The 18,619-nt window shown below is 49.1% G+C and overlaps 1 protein-coding gene across 4 annotated transcripts in view; it reads right to left on the reverse strand.

Moving 5' to 3' along the window:
- TRAPPC9 (trafficking protein particle complex subunit 9) overlaps positions 1 to 18,619 on the reverse strand; it is a 567,631-nt gene that overhangs the window by 362,454 nt on the left and 186,558 nt on the right. For all 4 annotated transcript variants that reach the window (XM_043601844.1, XM_043601846.1, XM_043601845.1 and 1 more), the window contains one exon: positions 17,479 to 17,603. In XM_043601844.1, the coding sequence (XP_043457779.1) occupies positions 17,479 to 17,603 (125 nt within the window). The remainder of the gene's footprint in view (positions 1 to 17,478; positions 17,604 to 18,619) is intronic.

The raw sequence follows: 18,619 nt of genomic DNA on the forward strand, positions 1-18,619 counted from the left end.
CTAAGACGTACAAACACAGGAACGCACTCCTTCTCTCGCAGCTTTTCTGCAACTTTCAACCCTAGATTCTAAAATAAAAAAACACTTTTTAAAAAACAGATGAAAATCTCCGATCTTGCACCCAGTGGCCCCTCTGGGGCCCACTGTCGGGATGCCACGATCTCCTAGCTGCCAAGGCCAGGATGAATGCATGAAGCCGGCAGGAGGGAAGCACCAGGTTGCTGAGCTACGGCCTAGAAGGCACACACCAGGCTATCCAAGCACTAAGTGTCTTTAAAGTGCAGTCGGGGCCCAACATAAGCCCTCGGGCCACATTTCCCAGCCCGCTAAGTGCTGGCCTGCTCCCTCTACACTGATGTACGGACGCTGGAGACCGAAATCTAAAGTCTACGACAGAAATCCTTCATATTTATGTAGTTTCAGCATAGATTTTGTGAATCTCTTTTTCATATTATAGCCCTGTGTTGTACAGATTCAGTTTCTTGAGGGAAGGGCTTCCCGCCTGCAACCTCCTGGCTAAACACTGCGGATCAATGATCCGGCTTGCTATAACCCACAACCCGGCTTGCTGTAAAACCAAAATGTTCCTGGACTCTTCCAAGACTGTCACAGCTCTGTCTTCTGAGCTCTCACTTGACATTTGACTGATTTTGTTTTATTCTTCCAGAAAACATCATCAGAGTACGTTTCACTCAACTTGTTCAATGCCTTCCATGTGTACCGCTACAGAATAGCTCTGACTGCTCGGGACAGTTCTCATTTCACACATCAGATCTCATTGTCACGTATACCTTCTGTCAGATGACAGGCTCTGATATTTAATGTGAAAGTACAGTCATACTTTAATGGAGTCATTGTGATGCTGGAGACGTTTACACACATCACGTCTGACTCCCACTCAAGATCTTATCAAAGGGGAAGAAGGGAGAAATGGATGGCAGCAGGGACGGGCGGAGGCGCGGGGAGGAGACGATGACCGGGCCCGGGGAAGGCATGCGTTACCCTGAAGACACGGCAACACAGGTACAGACACAACAGTGTCTACAGCAGCAATGTGAGCCACTGGGAGGGACAGCCTATAGCCAACTAACGTAATACGACACCAGCAGGGCTATGGTTGACCGGAGAGGGCCCAGAGGAAAGAACATGGAAACTTCCAGAACTATGGGAAAGACTGTGTTTGGACCCCAGCAATGCCATTTATAGCCGTATTAGCTGTTATGAAGTGCCTGCTCTAAGCCTCAGTTTCCCCTTTCCAAATGGAGATACCCATTGGACATTGTTGGCCAATAGTCAAGAGCACATTTGCGTAAAGCATCGAGCAGGCTCCCGTGTGACAAATTACCACAACCTTCACAGCTAATAGTTCCCCCGGGGGGAAAGGCAACCTGAACAAGCTTCAAAGAAGGCACCTCCCTCCACCGCTCCTCTAGAGTCTGGAAATGTCGGCGAGCTGGTTTGTGACCGCTCCCACAACACTGACAGGCGATCCCTCTTATGTTCTGCACCGTTTCCACAACAAACTCAAATGTCAGTTACATTTTCACTTGTGCGCTAGTAAGTGGTAGTAGGTAACTGGTCCAAGTGAGCATGAATTCTGAGTGGGAACAGTGACAACAAGTTTGTCCCATCAATGCTAAAGAGAGGAGTCTGGCAGAGAGCACTGGATAGAGAGTCAAGGATGGGAGAGTGTCCACTTTGCCACCACCTGGGAATACAAGCACTCAACCCCCACAGGCCCCATTTCCCCGAGGAATAAAATAGGCTCGGCACCCCTGCTCTGGGACCACTCTTGTCACAAAAAGCAATGAATCTTCCCAGGATAAAAGAGTCATGTCAACAGCACACAAGAAAACTAACATTACCTAAAGCGGGGACCACAGAGCAATCAAAATGATGACTGTCACGTGGAAAACTACTCGGCCATGAGAAAGAATGAAATCCCGCCATTTGCAGCAACGTGGATGGGACTGGGAGGTATGATGCTGAATGAAATAAGTCAGAGAGAGACAGATATTGTACGTTTTCACTCGTGTGAACTTGAGAAACTGAACAGAAGACCATGGGGGAGGGGAAGGGGAAAAAACAGTCACAGAGAGGGAGGGAGGCAAACCATAAGAGACTCTTAAATACAGAGAACAAACTGAGGGTGGATGGGGGGTGGGGGAGAGGGGTAATGGGTGATGGGCATGAAGGAGGGCACTTGTTGGGATGAGCACTGGGTGTTGTATACAAGCTAACTGGACAATAAATTACGTTTAGGAAAAAAAACCACCAAGTCAATGAAAACCCACGAGTCTTTAATGGGCTTCAAAAGAGGAGAAAGGCATAAAAAAAATCTAATTTCTCAACATTTGAAGACATTTGTAAAGAGTTCCTTAATGTGAAATTACAAATTAAAAGGAAAGAGGAAGCATTTTGTTAACTGGTAGGCATTGTATTTCTGAGTCATTGAATGACCCTGGTAGTTGAGCTAAAAAGTGAGAGAAGGCCACTGATCACATTAGAGACAAAATCTAGAAACCTGTTTCATAAAACCTCAATGACATTAAATCACGAAGGATAATCTCCTGATTTTAAAACCCTCAGATGCATGACTGATGCATTTGTATTACTACTCAAGTACCAACATGCAGAATATTCTCTAGGGGCTAGAGGAAGAACAAGGTTGGCTCAGACCCCCCCATCACCCTCTCCAGGGGTCAACCTTAACCTCGTTAATTTAGGTGGAAAGCTAGATACAATCTAATTTCTACATCTCTAATGTCACCCAACTTCAAGTACCAACTTCACCTGTGAAGCATGCTAGCCAAAAATGTTCCATCCATACCCATCAAGCTTTTACATACTATTTGCAGTTTAAAGGAAATCAAAGGATAAAGGAACAAATTGAGTAGTACCATGGGGCAGCAAGCAGACAAATGGTAGGACAAATGGCCTGGTCTCTTCACAAGGGTTACAAACAAACAAACAAACAAACAAAGTGCAAGATTAAGAGAAACCATCTGGCTGACCCAGATGCAATGAGCAGTCCCCAACTCTGCCCCGGTTTGGACCCATCAGGTGAAACAGAACTCGGGGATCAAACGAGGCAAATGTTTCTATCTTCTGCATATTTGAGGCAACTAAAAACATTTCCTAAAATATAGAATGGGATAGCACTAACTGAAGAAAGTGATAAAATATTTACGGTGATCTCATTTTGGTCTAGGGAAAAAAACACGCACCGGTATCCTTGTTCATAAAAACACGCCCGAGCATCCGTGTATGGGATGTTCATGCAACACATCAACAGGCATCCACACGTGAACATTCAAACAATCCCGAATGGTGCACGCTCTGGTTTCCCACGGCGGGGGGCGGGGGAGAGAGGGGGTCTCGGGCCGTGGGAAAGTGCAAACCCACTCCTTGCACTTCCGCTCGTGTCAACTGCACTATGCAATTCGTTTTTGCCGCCACCATTTCTGCAATGATTAAAGAGCTCCTTCTGTGTGAAACGTGCCTGTGCTCCAACAACCTCCCAGGGCGGCTCACGGAGGTCAGGATGGCAGCAGTGCTAAATGCTTCCACCTGTGTGGGGCCCCACTGTTGGTAATGACCGCCTGGGGTGTCATGGGAGAAAGTAAGTTCTCTAGCACGGAGAGGCTGAAGAAAAATCGGTACTTGGGGGAAGGCTGGGTGACAGGTGGATTCGATGGCAGAGCGACCAGGCCGTTTGGAAAAGACCAAAGGAATGTAGCTGGAGTCAAGAAGGCTCCACTAAGGCAGCGGGGTGTGAGCGACCCTGGAAGAACACGCTGGCCTGAGAGACGCCAGGGAGGGAGCATCTACAGGACTTGCGGGCTGACGGGTCCTGGCAGCGACCGGACCATCACGTGCGAGGCCAGGGTATCAACCTTCAAAGACTCCGAACATAAGGAAACACGAGAAGACTTCCATCGACGTAGAAGGGGCAGGAGGCACCTAGGGCAAGTTATGGTGCCGGGAGAGTCCCAGCTGGCGAAAAGTGCAAGGAGGAGGAGGGCGGGGGAGATCGGGTCTCATCAACAGGAGATCGACAGACAGTCCCAGGGGAAGTCTTCATCGCCATGCTGAGAATTTAAGCCAGATGCTGGAACTTTAGAGGACAGTAAACAAACCTAATGGAAAGGGCTTGTTAACGAAATTCAAAAACCATCTCGGGAGCAAAGGTAAAACGTGTACCAACAGCCACACGAGATGCAGAAGTGATCACATTAAGCAGCAGTCATGTCATGAAGTCTGTCATTATGACCAATGCCAAAATTACGTGGCCTAGAAAATTCTTAGTGTCACCGGGGCCTAACAAGGTATCACTGGTTCTCAGAAGACACAAAGATTATCAAAAACGTGATAACTTGATAACCAGAAGTTATCAAAGGAAGTCGTTTGTATCACACAAAACACGAAGTCGTCCTGAAGACTACAGTGTGTGTTCATTTGTTTAGCCCTGCAAGAAAAGGAACCCCCAACATCACTAAAAGCATCTAGAATAAGAGTGTTATGTAAATCTCATTAATACGGATTCTTGTTTAAGTGCTGTGATCCAGAGGCAATCGTAAGATTAAGAACTTAAATTCCAAGATTGCCACTTCGTGGCTGTTTGGAAATGAGACTTTAAGCCATGAACGTACTACACGACCCATCTTAAAAATCAAAGAGGATACGCAAAGAGATTGACAGAATATGGAGGCAGAGAAGGAGTCCGCCCAGGAGCCCTGACGGATTCTGACGAGGGGCCATGCCAACGGGCAGCTCTGGAAGGTCCTCATCAGAACGTGACCCTGCCGCCGTTCCCCTTACATTCTGCTCCTCGGGCCAACCGTCAAGGCCAGTCTTAGGACTTTGCCTCGCCCTCTCCACACTAATCCCCATCACAAAGTAGCACTGCTGGGACTAGGAGAAGCCCCTGAAATCAGGCCCCTTTTTCCATGCTCCCTACTTCCTATCCCCCTCATCTTCCTCACCTTTTCAGTGCACAGACTGCACGTCCGGTGTCAGATTTATTCCTCAGTGTTTCATGGGTTTTGACACTGAGAATGCCGTGTGATGAAAAATGCAACTCCTCCAGGGTACTGTGTAGGCACTTCCAGCAAGACAACCTGCTCGCACCCAGTGTGGACACTCAGACAAGGACCTGAGCTTAGGATTCCAAGCCCCAAGTTCCCGCCTGGCTTTCCCTCCAGGCACCTTTGAAAATCACCAGTTAGAGTTGAGCCCCTGAAAAGTCAGTGACCTCCCTCCCAACCACCTTGTAAGTAACAGGTGCTCATGCCCCACTATTTCCTGCTCTCCGGTGACCTGAGACAGAGGCCTGCCCTTCCACTGGCTCGGAGAATCCCAACTGGACCGCAATTAATCCCAACCCATGGAAATGCCCACGCTGGGATCAGGCAGGTTTCTGGGCCTCCTAGATGGGGGAGTTCCCTAAAATAAAGCATTTTAATACCTGAATTTCATTTTAATTGTATGCTTCTGCTCAGACTTTATAATCTTTATCAAAATGCCTCCCCAGGAATCCAGGTACTACAGATCAGTGACTGGGGTCCCTGAGACCAGGCTACTTAGAGCTCAACACGTGCTAATCTAGGACATACTTGAGGAAGGTCACAACTGTTGTTAGGCACACACACAGTCAGTCCCAGGGACTGTAAAAGAAAAAACCAAGAAGAAGAAGAAGAAGAAGAAGAAGAAGAAATTCAACATTCCATACCTTCAGACAGCGGTCCTCAAAGCACGGTGCCCAAAGCAGCAGCACCACCTGCGACCTCGTGCGGAAGGCACACTCCCAGCCCCCCTCCCAGAACTACCGAACTGCAAACTCTGCAGCTGGGGGGCCAGCACTGGTTTGAACCAGCCCCTGCAGGATTTAGACACATGCTCATGTTTACAAACCGATGCAACATATGATCAACAGCAAAAAGAAACGAGGGAACACAGAAACTTTAGAAAGCCTTTTCGTTTCCTTTGTTCTTTCAGTCAACATTTACTGAGAGCCTATCATGTGTTGGGCCCCATACCAGGTGCTGAGGATGCCGAGATTAAGAAGGGATCATCCTTGGCTTTGACTAAGGATGGGGGGGGGGTGGCTTATAATAAACACTTTGGCAGTTGTGGTTGATATTCCAAATAACATCCTGACTTCAGCACAACCGACCGTCACCGGCACGCACTATTTGGATCTCCCTGACAGACGTCCGCGGCATCTCTGCAGAAAGGCCTCCGCTGACAGTTCTACCCAAACCGGCAAGCGAGCCTCATCCCAGCTCACCCTTTACTTTTCTGGACAGCACTTTTCACAACCTGACACGTCTGTTTACGGCTTGTCCCTTCCACCAGAAGGCGGGCTCTGGGACTCCAGCTCGCGTGCACGGACACACGCCCTCCGCCACTCGGAGCCGGGCATGCTGCGGCTGTCCTATCAAAAGGGTGGACGAAAGGTCACGGGGTTCAGACGAACACGACCACGGCAGGCCCAAGTCCACAGGTGTTACACTGAGCCTCGAGGGGCATCCTTCCGACCTCTCCTAGACGTGGCTTCAGAATTCCACATGCAGCAGACTCTCGCATTTCTTCCTGCTGAAGTTCTTATTAAGTTTTAGAAGTGTTGAGCAGATTAAAGGATTCCTTGAAGCTTTTATGCTTAACTTTGTAGAAAGAAACGCCATCTCTCTGACTATTACTGGGACAGATTACGAATAATTTGGAAGTGAATTGGATTGGCCATTTTGTAAGCTTTTCTTATCTAGCGGGGCTAATAGCAGACACTTTACTCCTTACAACAGCCCAGGAGGAAGTCTTATTAACCGCATTTTACAGATTGAAACGCAGGGTCAGATAGGCAGAAAGCTTATACTCACTGCGCTATAAATATGGCTTCAATCAATAGAGAATGTTTTGTGCCCCATAATCAGTTCAGACTTAGAAATTATAGAGAGGCAGCACAGTATCGTAGAAATAGCACAAGCTTTAGATTCAGGCATATGCGGCTTTGAATTTTTTAACTTCTCCTGTGGAACCGCTTGCCCTTGGGCACGTTGCTTAATCTTCCCCAACTGTTGGGTGATTTCCACTTGCACGCTGTGAAGGTAGGAGCCTGAGAGAACTACTCTGTACATACTGCTTCAAGTGCTCCATCTCCCAGGTGGCACATGCCAAGACACTCCAGCCAGCACGACCAATGCCATCCTTGAGCAAGTTGAGGACCATGAACCAATGGCCTAACATACTTTCTCCTCCCAGATAAAGGGAACCTTAATTCTGCCGCCTCTAGGCCCCAAAAGGCTCATGGAGCCTTTTTCTATCTGGAACACTGCTTTAGAAAGCATGTTCTCTACATAACATAGCAAATGTATTCGAGTTAAAAAAAAAAAAAAAAGACTAAGTTTCTTAAGCAGATCGTTCCAATCTGTCCATTTATAAACACAATTACTCAAATGTAAGAGCACATGAGAACTTTATGAACATCCCACAGCCCTTTATACCGTTTACAGTTCTTTATTATAAAAGCTAAAAGATTCCAGAACACTTAATATGTGATGTAAGCTATCATCTGAATGTGCTGGGATTCGAACTGATTGAGAAGAAATTAACTTCACAGTCCTGCTTTGCCACACCAAGGACCATCTCTTCAGAGAAAACAGAATTCCCGTGGACAGGCAATGTTCAACCTAGTACTCTGGACTACCTGGATGAAGAGAAGTTGGCTGAAGCCCGAGCACTGGGCCACGTGGCAGGGACCACCCCGCGGCCATGAGGATCTTAGTTCAAGGAATTCGGAGACATCAGCACAGAACGACTATAGAGGTGGGAGCAGGCAACAGGTGGGAATGGGGAGGGGGAATGCCCAGCTCTGCCTGTGTGCAGGCTGACCAGACAGGCAACGGAAGAGCACAGCCCTCAGCCAGGATGGGGAAAATGCCCAGGACGCAAGGCACGTGGACAGCCAGCGCCGGCGAAGAGCAGTGTGAGCTGAGCCCCGCCAAGCGCGTGGCCGCCCTTCGGGGAACGCGTGGCCAGCGTTCACCTGTAAGCACCGTGGGAGGTGGAGACGTTCGGTGGGTGCACTTAGCAGGCTGAGGAAGTTCCCTTCTATTTCCAGCTCGCCGACAGTTTTGTCAAAAATGGGTATTGTACCTCGTCAGATGTTTCTTCTCTATTAAGACGTTTTTATAGTTTCCCTTTTTTGGTTTGCTGAAATGAAGAATTACATTTGTTGGCTTTCACGTTACGCAGACAAACACTACCCAGCAGGTGTCAGGGACGATGTCTGCGGCCATGTCCAGGAGTCTTTGTTGCCGTTTTCGTCATCTTCGTCTGTTTCTGTCACCAAGGTCGTGCTGACCTCACAGAACGGGTCGGGATTATCCCCACCTTCAAGGCCCTGGAAAGAAGAGTTGATGTACGACTCTGATTAATCCTCCCTTCGTGTTTGAGGAGGTGCAGGAGTGAAGCCACCTGGGCCTGGATTTGTTCTATGGCCAAGGTTTTAACAAAAAATTCTACCTCCTTAGCGGACTTAGATACTCCCAACAGCCCGGTCTGTACGCTCTGGTGTTTTGTGTCTTTCAAGGCATCTGTCCAGTCCATCTCGCTTTTCAGACGTGGGGGCACAGAGTTGTTCAGAACACCCGCCTCCCTTCCCTCTGTAGAGTCTGTAGGAGGCCACGTCTTCTGCTCCGGGTGCATTCAGTCGTGCCCTCCTCTCCCGTCAAGCTGGCCGCAGATTGGTAAATTGCATTTTTCTCCAAGAATAGGCTTTTGGTCTCCTCATCTAGATTAGGAGAACACACACCATTTTGTGTTCTGATCTTCATTTCCTTGTCTGCACTACGTTTAATTTCCATTTCTCCTACTTTCTTCAAGCTGAAGCTGGGGTCTGACTTGAGGCCCTCCTCCTCCAACACGGGCCTCCGGTGTGACACGTCCCAGAAGCACCGTTCTGGCAACAGCCTACCAACAGCCTGCTGTGCTTTCATGCTCACTCATGGCCAAATACTCGCTATTTTTATTTTTTAACTCTTCTCCAGCCCATGGGTTAATCAGGAGTATGTCGTTTCGTTTCCAAACATTTGAAAAATACTCAAAGACTTAGTTATCAGATTCTAATTTCATTACTGTCAGAGTATACTTTGCAAAATGAGAATCCTTTTAAATTGATTGAGATTTGTTTTGTGGTCTTTATCAGTCCCAGCTCCCTGGAGAAAAAAAACCACAGAGCCAAGAGACAAAAAAAAAAAAAAAAAAAAAAAAAAAAAAACCTCAGAGAGGGGAGCAGCAGCGGATGACGACTGACCACGTGCAGCCAGGACATCGAGGCCCCAGACGCGTGCGGCGATACTGCCTAAGCTCCGGGAGGACGGCCTCCCAGCTCCCCGTGCTCACTTACACTACGAGGGCGGCCTCCTGTGGAAGTCAGGGGAACAGAGTTCCATCTGGCCTCCTCCAAACAAACACTCCTCCTGTCCGGCGAGTAACTTGCCCAAAATTGGCAAAACACGTGCTCGACCACCACTTCTCCAACACTTGCCATGCGTCCCGCCCTCTTGGAGGCCTGGACACAGGAGAACAGGAGGAGAAACCCTCTGCTCCAGCACCGTTTACGTCGTGGTGAAACAGTGAACACATTCAACAGAGAAATGCTGGGATCGCACAGAGCACGAAGGCGGCAGGAGAGCGAGGACTCTGTGGGCCCAGCCGGGCTTGTCCACGTGACAGAACACGGGCCCGTGTCGGAGAGGCGGGAAGGTTCCAGCGGTGGGGGGGGGGGGGGGGGGGGGAAGGCTCCCAACCAGGAAGCCCCTGGCCCTCCCTTCAGCAACCCCTCCCGCTCGCCACTCAGGCACCCCCGGTGTGGGTCCTCCTCCGCATGCTGCCCAACTAGTCCTTCAATGGCTCTGCACCGACAGCCGTGCAGGAGAACAGACTCTTCTCCCCAACTGGTAGGTCAGGAAACCAAGGCTCGAGAGTCTTGAGTGTGTGGCTGGGACACCGGCCCAAAGGTGGACAAAGGTGCCACCATTATGGCTGTGGCCAACACTCCTATTCTGATTTTTTTTAAGTATTTATTTATTTTGAGAGGAGAGCGAGAGCGAGCGAGAGCACGCGCACACACACCTGAGCAGGGGAGGGGTAGAGAGAGGAGGAGAAGGAATCCTAAGCAGGGTCCACACTCAGCATGGAGCCCAACAAAGGGCTCAATCTCACAACCACAAGATCATGACATAGCCAGAAATCAAGAATCGAGTGCTTAACTGACTGAGCCACCCAGGTGACCCCCACTCCGACATTTTTAAAGACAAGATGTTGTTGACATGGTGGGCATGTACCATCAAGCCCCCAGCAGCCAGATGTGCACATGTGGGCCAGAAGCAGGCCCGCTCACCCACCTCCTGGAGAACCTTGGTTGTGGTAGGACTTCCGGATTGCTTTTTGGCAGGCGTGAGGCGTTCACAGAGCAAGGCTGTAGATGGAGGCGTGGGTCTTCATTCGGCAGCTCGGGCACAGACCGCGAGCGACGGCTGCAGCGTCCGCGTGGACGTGGCCGACCGGCTCCCGGATTTTGTGTGTCGTCCAGCCCCAGAGGCTGAAGGTGGAGGTTTCCAACAGGCAGGGCCACAGGGACCCCCGAGTGACACACGCCACACAGGCCACCTTAGGTGAGAAACCTCCCCGCAGCCCAGGCCAGGGCACCCCAGGCTTTGGTTCCTCCTGGGAGGGCTTCAGGGAAGTCCTGGCCACCTCACTGTGCACACAGGGTCAGACTCGGAGGCACGTACTGGCCTCGCCAACCCTGGGGAAGCCAGGCCTGAGCAGGAGCAACAGCCAACGACTTAAGCCAGGTCAGTGACCCCATAACCCGGCCCCACCCAGGGCTGCTCGCTGTTAACGAGGACTCACTTACCCAATCTTACTTTTCTCTTAATATACAAGAATCAGGTCTCGGTTTGGTATTTCTTGATTTGCTCCAGCTTTTCTCCCCCTACCAAGCTCTTCTATTAGTGAAGCCTCCCAAAAACCCTACAAAGCAAGATTATTCCATTTCACAGATGGGGAAACCGAGGGTCAAGAAAGGCCGTACTGCAGAGCATGGCTTCCAGGAATATTATTTCTAAAATGCAGCCACTTCACACACCTCTTTTTTCAATCAAAAGAATGAATCAAAGAAGATTCTTCACAAAGTATGCAGAAAACCAGTCCCCAACATGGACAGACACAATCAGTGCTGGCAGAGAAGGGGACACAACCTTTCTGGGGGATCTCTTGAAACACACTTGCACAGGGCGGGGGGGGGGGTCCCTAGAAGCTGCTTTCACCGGGTTACTGGTTTCCATGACTACACCATTCCTCGGTGGTAATTTTACAGCTTTAGCACATTTCCAATTAGGTCACATTATTCGTGCTTCAGGGAGGACTGGGGAGCATGCTGAGCAGAGCCAGGAAGCCCCGTGACAGGGCCCCCCCAAGCACAGCTCCCACATGGCTCCCTAGGAAAGCAGCCGGACCACAGAAGGCTTACTTGCACAACCTCACAGGTTTGCAGTTAGTTACCAGCACGACCGGGTCTCCTATGTGCCCATGAATGCTCACGCACACCCCTTCTTGCCTGCCTGTCACCAGAGTGCCCTCCTTGGACTGCACACACAGGAGCCTGTCCTACTCAGGGTCCGACCCCAGGGTAAGAAGAAGTAACGTGGATTCAGCCCTTAATCCACCACCCGCATGCCTGAGCCAGCCACTCCCTAAACCTCCGTGTCCTTCCTTATCTAGTAGGCAGTTTGCCCAAATGGTGCACGTGTCTGAGCGAACATGGCACCTGGCACGGTTCCTGGCCTGCAGGACATACTTCACAAAGGTTAGTTCCTTTCCTTCAAGTTTTCTTGCTAAGAAACTGGTTGAGGAGGGTCCCCAGGCTGTCTGAAGTTTCAGTGTGGGTGGTGGGTACACAGGAAATGCTGAACGCCCATGCCCAGCAGGGGCAGACCCTAAGGGTCTGGACGCAGGATGGAGGGGATTGGGGTATCCAAGATCTACCAAGAGCTTGTGCAAGTCAACACCCCAGAACCCAATAATCCAATGAAAAATGGGCAGCAGACGTGAACATTTCGGCCAGGACGACATCCAGAGGGCCAGATACGTGAAAAGATGCTCTTTCGTATTTTGACATAACTTACATCTTTTTATTTTGTGTATCCCTTAACCGCTTATTGAAGTTCTGGTCGATTTTACTATTTTCTCTTTCAATTTTCAAGCTACTTCTCAAGCGGCTGATCCACAGTCTGTACCATTTGCCTTTACCAGTGAGATGGTTTCTTTCCTGATTTTTTTTTTTTTTTTGCTTCTATTTATGGCATTTTCTTTTCTGAAGACCCTTGGACATTCCTCGTGAGGCCGGGTTGGTGGTGCCGAGCTCCCTTAGACTTTGCTTGTGTTGGACACTCCTTGATCTCCTTTGATTACCAACAATAACCTTGCTGAGTGGACTACTCTTGGCTGTATGTTTTCCCCACCAGCACCCTTAACACACCCTACCAATGCTATGGCCAGCCAAGCTTCGGCTCAACAGCCAGCCGAGAGGTCTATGGGATTTCCCTTGTAGCAAAGCATTTTTTCTCCTGCTTCCTTTAAGAGTCTCTCTACAACTTTTGGTATGTTGATTAGATGGTGATAGATCTTCATGTGGATCTCTCTGGGTTCTTATCTGGGTCTCTCTGTGCTTACTGGACCTTGAGGTCTGTTTCCTTCAGGTTAGGGAACTTTTCAGCCATTATTTCTTCACATACGTGTTCTTGTGCGCACGCTCTCTCCCTCCCTCCCTCCCCTCCTTCTAGGAATCATACAGTGGCAATATTAGCACGTTTGGCATCATTCCAGAGATCCCTTCAACTACCCTCATTTTTTTTTTAATTGTTTTCTTTTGGCAGTTCAGCCTGCTTGCTTTCCCATCCTGTCTTCCAGATCGTAGATCATGTGGTCCCTCTCATCTACAGTGAATCCCTCCATGGGTCTTTCATTTGAGTTACTTATTCAAGCTCTGACTGGTTGTTGTTTCTATTTTCTCTTTGTTCAAGCTCTCACTGAGTTCATTGACTTGTCTCAATTCAGGGAGGGTCTTAAACAATACTTTGAACTCTTCAGGAGGCATGTTGCTTATAACTGTTTTGTTTAGTTATTTGAGATTTTTGTCTTATTCTTTCAGCTGGAACATATTCCCATCTCCTCATTTTGTCTGTGCTTGTTTCTATGTATTAGGTCAATCAGTTGCATCGTCTCCCAGTCTTCAAAGTAGAGGCCTTGTGGAGAAGTCATCCCTGGGGTCCCACAAGTGCGCTCCGGCCCGGTCACCAGAACCGAGTTCCCCAGGCGTGTCCCTTGTGTTGACTGCATGCATCATCCTGCTATGGCTGGGCTGTGACTGCTGCAAGCACACCTGTGGGCAGGGCTGGCTCAGAGGCCTAGCCGTAGCTGCTGGGAGTATGCTGGTGGGTGCAGCCGGCTCCCCTCCTCCCGGGGGCAGGACCCCTCTGGAAGGAGTTGGTCCTGCCTCAGGCTGCCTGCCAGGTACAGCAGGATGGGAGCCACCTGGAAGGGGCCTCTACAGGGGTAGGTGGGTGGGGCAGAGGGAGTCCACAGGGAACACCAGGAAGCAGCAAGCGTTGCCAGCAAGGTAGATAGAGGGTGTGCAAGTCTGCATCTGCCCATGTTGGGCCAACTAGGCTGGAAGGCTACACATGTTCAGTACCTCCTTTCCTAGAGAAACTTCCTACAGACCCCAGTCCCTCTAGCACATACCCTACAAGTAGTGAACACCCTCCTTCATCTATGGCACATGTGTTTCTGAAAAATGCAGGTCTGGAGCTGTCCCTGTGACCCAGTGATATAGCCCGCAAGCCCTTTCAGAGCGAAGACTGAATTTTCTATAGCCCTCTGGTTTTGCTGGAGTGATGTCCCATTGATTTTCAAAGCCATAGGTCACGGGGGCTTGTCATCCCCAGGACAGGGTACCGAATGTGGGGCTTGATCCCTCAGTCCCTGGGGAGGACATCCACACCTAGGATAGCCCTTCCAATCGTGGGTACCCCTGTAGGAGTTTGATTCCCCATCACATTCCAAAGTGGGGGCTTCTTACGTTTAAGCTGCGGAGAATCCGTTGTACCTGTCTTGAGGTCATTCTCAGACAGAGCTGCTCCATTGTAGTTGTAGACTTGGTATGTCTGTCAGAGAAGGGGAGCTCAGGATCCGGCTACTCAGTCATCTTTAAAACTTACATTGTAGGAGCACCTGGGTGGCTCAGTCAGTTAAGTGTCTGACTTCGGCTCAGGTCATGATCTCACAGTTCATGAGTTCTAGCCCCACGCCGGGCTCTGTGCTGACAGCTCCGAGCCCGGAGCCTGCATTGGATTCTGTGTCTCCCTCTCTCTCTACCCCTCCCCCGCTCACACTCTATCTCTCTCTCTCTCAAAAGTAAATTTTTTAAAAAAACATTTAAAAATAAATAAATAAAACTTACATTGTAAAGAGGAATTTAGGATAGGCATTTTAGCAATCACTATTGTGCCTTATATTCAATTCTTCCTGTACTCCAAAGCTCAAAGTCTTATTTCAATCTGATTTTCTCCACTCACTTAGAAACTTCATGTTTTCATATTAGTCCTCTAATTGATCAACTGTAATCTCCACCATTATAAATTCCTGGTGAAATCTCTGTAGCACCAAAAGCAAAGGTATATAGTTGATTCAAGTCCCTCTGTTTCTGGTTCCTATAGAAAACATTACTTTATGGTCATAGATGTAATTAAAATGTCATAGGCATCTCAACAAAAAAGATGCTCATTATCACAGAAATACAAATCAAAACTGCCATGAGGTATCATCACACACCGATCAGAATGGCTAAAATCAACAACACAAGAAACAATAGGTGTTGGTGAGGATGTGGAGAAAGGCGAAGTCTCACGCACTATTGGTGGGAATGCAAACTGGTGCAGCCACTCTGGAAAACCATATGGAGGGTCCTCAGAAAGTTAAAAATACAACTACCCTATAATCCAGGAATCACACTACCGGGTATTTAACCAAAAAATACAAAAACACAAAATCAAAAGGATACATGTGCCCCAATGTTTATGGCAGCATTATCAACAGTAGCCAAACTATGGAAGCAGCCCAAGTGTCCCCTGACTGATGAATGGATAAAGATGCATAAATATACAATGGAATATTAGCCGTACAAAAGAATAACATCTTGCCATTTGCAACAACATGCACAGGACTACAGAGTATAATGCTAAGCGAAATAAGTCAGAGAAAGACAAATACAAAATGAGCAAAGGAAAAAAGAGAAGCAAACCAAGAAACACACTCTTAGAACAAACTGATGGTCGCCAGAGGGGATGGGGAAATAGGTGATGGGGATTAAGGAGCCACTTGTCAACACCAGGTGTTGTTTGGAATTGTCGAATCACTATATTAAACACCTGAAACTACTATTACATTGTATGTTAACTACACCAGAATTAGATTTCTTAATTTTTTAAAATTTTTTCTAATGTCTGTTTTTGAGAGACAGAGAGACAGAGCATGAGTGGGGGAGAGGCAGAAAGAGGGAGACACAGAATCTGAAGGAGGCTCCAGGCTCCGAGATGTCAGCACAGGGCCCGACGCAGGGCTCGAACTCACGGACTGCGAGATCATGACCTGAGCCTAAGTCGGATGCTCAACTGACTGAGCCACCCAGGTGCCCCTGGAATTAAAATTTTTAAGAAGAGGCATTGGGACTCTGTTTCTCAGTAATTTTGGGAAAAGGCACAGAGAAAGAAGGTGTCACGGTGCAACCGACAGGGATTGGAGGGGGGACTGATGGTGTCATCACCTCAGAGCCACGGTTCTCTCTTTGGAGGAGACCACCTACTCAGAAAGTTGTGTAGAACCTGTCCATTTGCATTCTCGTGACACGGGCCTGACACACAGGCCGCACCCAACAAACGGAAACTCCAGTTGGGCACTTCCATTTAAGCACATTTACACTCATCTTACATCTATACACACTTATCGCCCAAGAACTACAGCGCACCCAGCCTTGCAACGCTCAATTCAAGAAAACGCAATTGATGGCACAGCCACCATGACCCAACCGGCTCTGAACGAGGACCTCCGGGATCCTGAGGTTCTTCCCTCAATTCCAAGAGTCTGTCCCGTGGGGAAGGCCACACGACGGTGGAGCAGAGCAGCAGAGGAAAGTGCCGGTCCTCGGGGGGGCCTGGCAGGGAGGAGAACCGACGATGGGCCAGGGCTGGCTGTCAGGAGGCCTCAGGGGACGTCACACCCAAGGACCCACGAGGACATCACTGCTGCAGCTTCCCCATCCCTCCGTGCCCCGAACTCCCCCGACAGCATCCCGTGCCCTGCGGTTCCACCACACCTCCCTGCCTTCCTTCCGCGCCGGGAAGCATCTTCCCACATCCAGTCCCCCGGCTCCCAGAGGAGCCCAAACCCGCAGTCGGGCTAGTGTGCGGGAGCCAGATCCTGGACAGCTCCCAGCTACACCAGCACCTCTCTCTACTGCGGCGCCCTCAGTGGCGAGGAGGACTCCCTGAAACCCGACTCCCTGTGACTTCCATCCATGGACAGGACTGCTGTCGACCAAAAGCAGCTGGCGTCCCTCTTGCCCTGACCTCTCCTCAGAGAGCATCCGTGCTCAACATTCTCCACGCCACAACCAGCTTGGTCAAGCTCGGTGGGTGGGTCCCCTCAATCAACACCCCCCAAATACTGGCGTCGAGACTGTACGCAGCACCACAGGGCTGGGCCTCAACACATGCTCACTCGATAAGCCATTCTGGTGACCCTGCTGCCCGCACCCCCGCCGCAGCTGTGAAGGCCTTCGGTGCTCTCGCTACACCCCGTCCCTGGACAGGCGCAGACCGACAGAGCTTTCCCAAATGCTGTGGACGCCAAACTCCAAGCTTGGGCTCAGGCCCCTCCCAGGGCTCCTGGCAAACAGCGTCCTCTGCTCTGCCAGAAGTCCCTGGCACCTTTACACTAGCAGTGTGTATTCATTTTGACTTCCTCACCACTCAGAAACCAATTCGTGGTTGGTGGCCAAAAGATTAAGTTTCGGGATGAAAACAGAGAATGGTCATTCAATAAATACAGTTTTCAAACAAACAGGTAAAAGGTAGGAAACATTCCACTTTCATCACTGCACTCCTTGACTCAACCCTCAAATTCCCAGTATTTCATGGAAATGCGACTTAACCACACAATCATACAAGCTTCGTTGCAACGGCTTTCCAAAACATGCCACGGGGAGAAATACGGAGGAACCAGCTTTCCACCAACACGATTCTCTTTCTTTCTTTTCTGAAGAGCACTCAACACTCTGCCTCCAAAAAGACAGAGTGGCCGAAACCGAGAACACCAAGCCACCGAGCAGACCATACCTGTGCAGGGTGGACTCACCTTCACGTGGCTCGGGTCTCCTGGTTTGCCACCTTCAGGGGCGTTCACAGGCTTGCTCTCCACTCGAGGCCGAACGACCTGTCGAAAGGGACTGCACAGCGGAAAGCCACTCACGCTGATTCCATCTAAAAGTAAAATTTTAAGATGCTTTAGCACTTATAGAATATGGAGTATTTTAAAACCGGTTGGTTTCCCTGAACTTGAATTCAGGTATCAGTTTCGAACAAAAAGAAGGTAGACAATTTTACACACGTATCTGTAATCAGCTCTGTCCCCAGTAAAGACCTAGAAACGATCACCAACACAGTACAATAAGCATCCCTGATGTCCAGACCGTGGTCTCGAGTTCTCACTTGTTCACTTTTAGGGAAAAGCAGCCAGGGCAGGCTTCTCAAAGAAACGGATGACGCCAAGTCGGTGGCAGGAAACGTACGGGTGAGCTTGGACACCTTGTTCTATGCCAGAGCAAGGAAACCAACCAAGACAAGGGCTGGGTCAAAGGCCTCTGCACCCAACTGCAGAAGCTCCCACTGGCCAAGAGGAGACAATGCAAACTCAAAGTGATAGTAAATCCAACTGATGGATGCTCTTCAGGTAGGTGTAAATCCGTATCTAATGGATCTAATTTAAATCCACATCTAGGGGCACCTGGGTGGCTCATTCAGTTGAACATCTGACTTGAGCTCAGGTCATGATCTCGCGGTTCGTGAGTTCAAGCTCCACATCGAGCCTGCCACTGTCAGCACGGATTCCACTTTGGATCTTCCGTCCACCCCCCTCTCTCTCTTCCTCTCTCTGCCCCGCCCATGCTCACGCTCGCTCACTCCCAAAAATAAATAAAACGTGAAAAAAAAATTAAATCCACATTTAATCCATGTGTTCATTGTAATTTTCTTTTAAAGTCAATGGCCATCTGTGGAGGATAAGAATCTTGATTTTCCTGAAAATTGGTAAATTAAAAAAATCAAGCATTTATGAACTGTACAACTCGATAATCTCATGATGAGCAGCATGTATCTTTATAAAAGCATTCTAGCAAAATGATAAAGAAGGGATAAAATCGGAATACTATTTTACAACCCCTAGTCCAGGATTTTTCAACCTCAACACTGAGACGTGGGGCTGGACAATTCTCCCTGTT

Source organism: Prionailurus bengalensis, chromosome F2 (assembly GCF_016509475.1).
Source record: "Prionailurus bengalensis isolate Pbe53 chromosome F2, Fcat_Pben_1.1_paternal_pri, whole genome shotgun sequence".
In the NCBI taxonomy this organism is placed as follows: domain Eukaryota; kingdom Metazoa; phylum Chordata; class Mammalia; order Carnivora; family Felidae; genus Prionailurus; species Prionailurus bengalensis.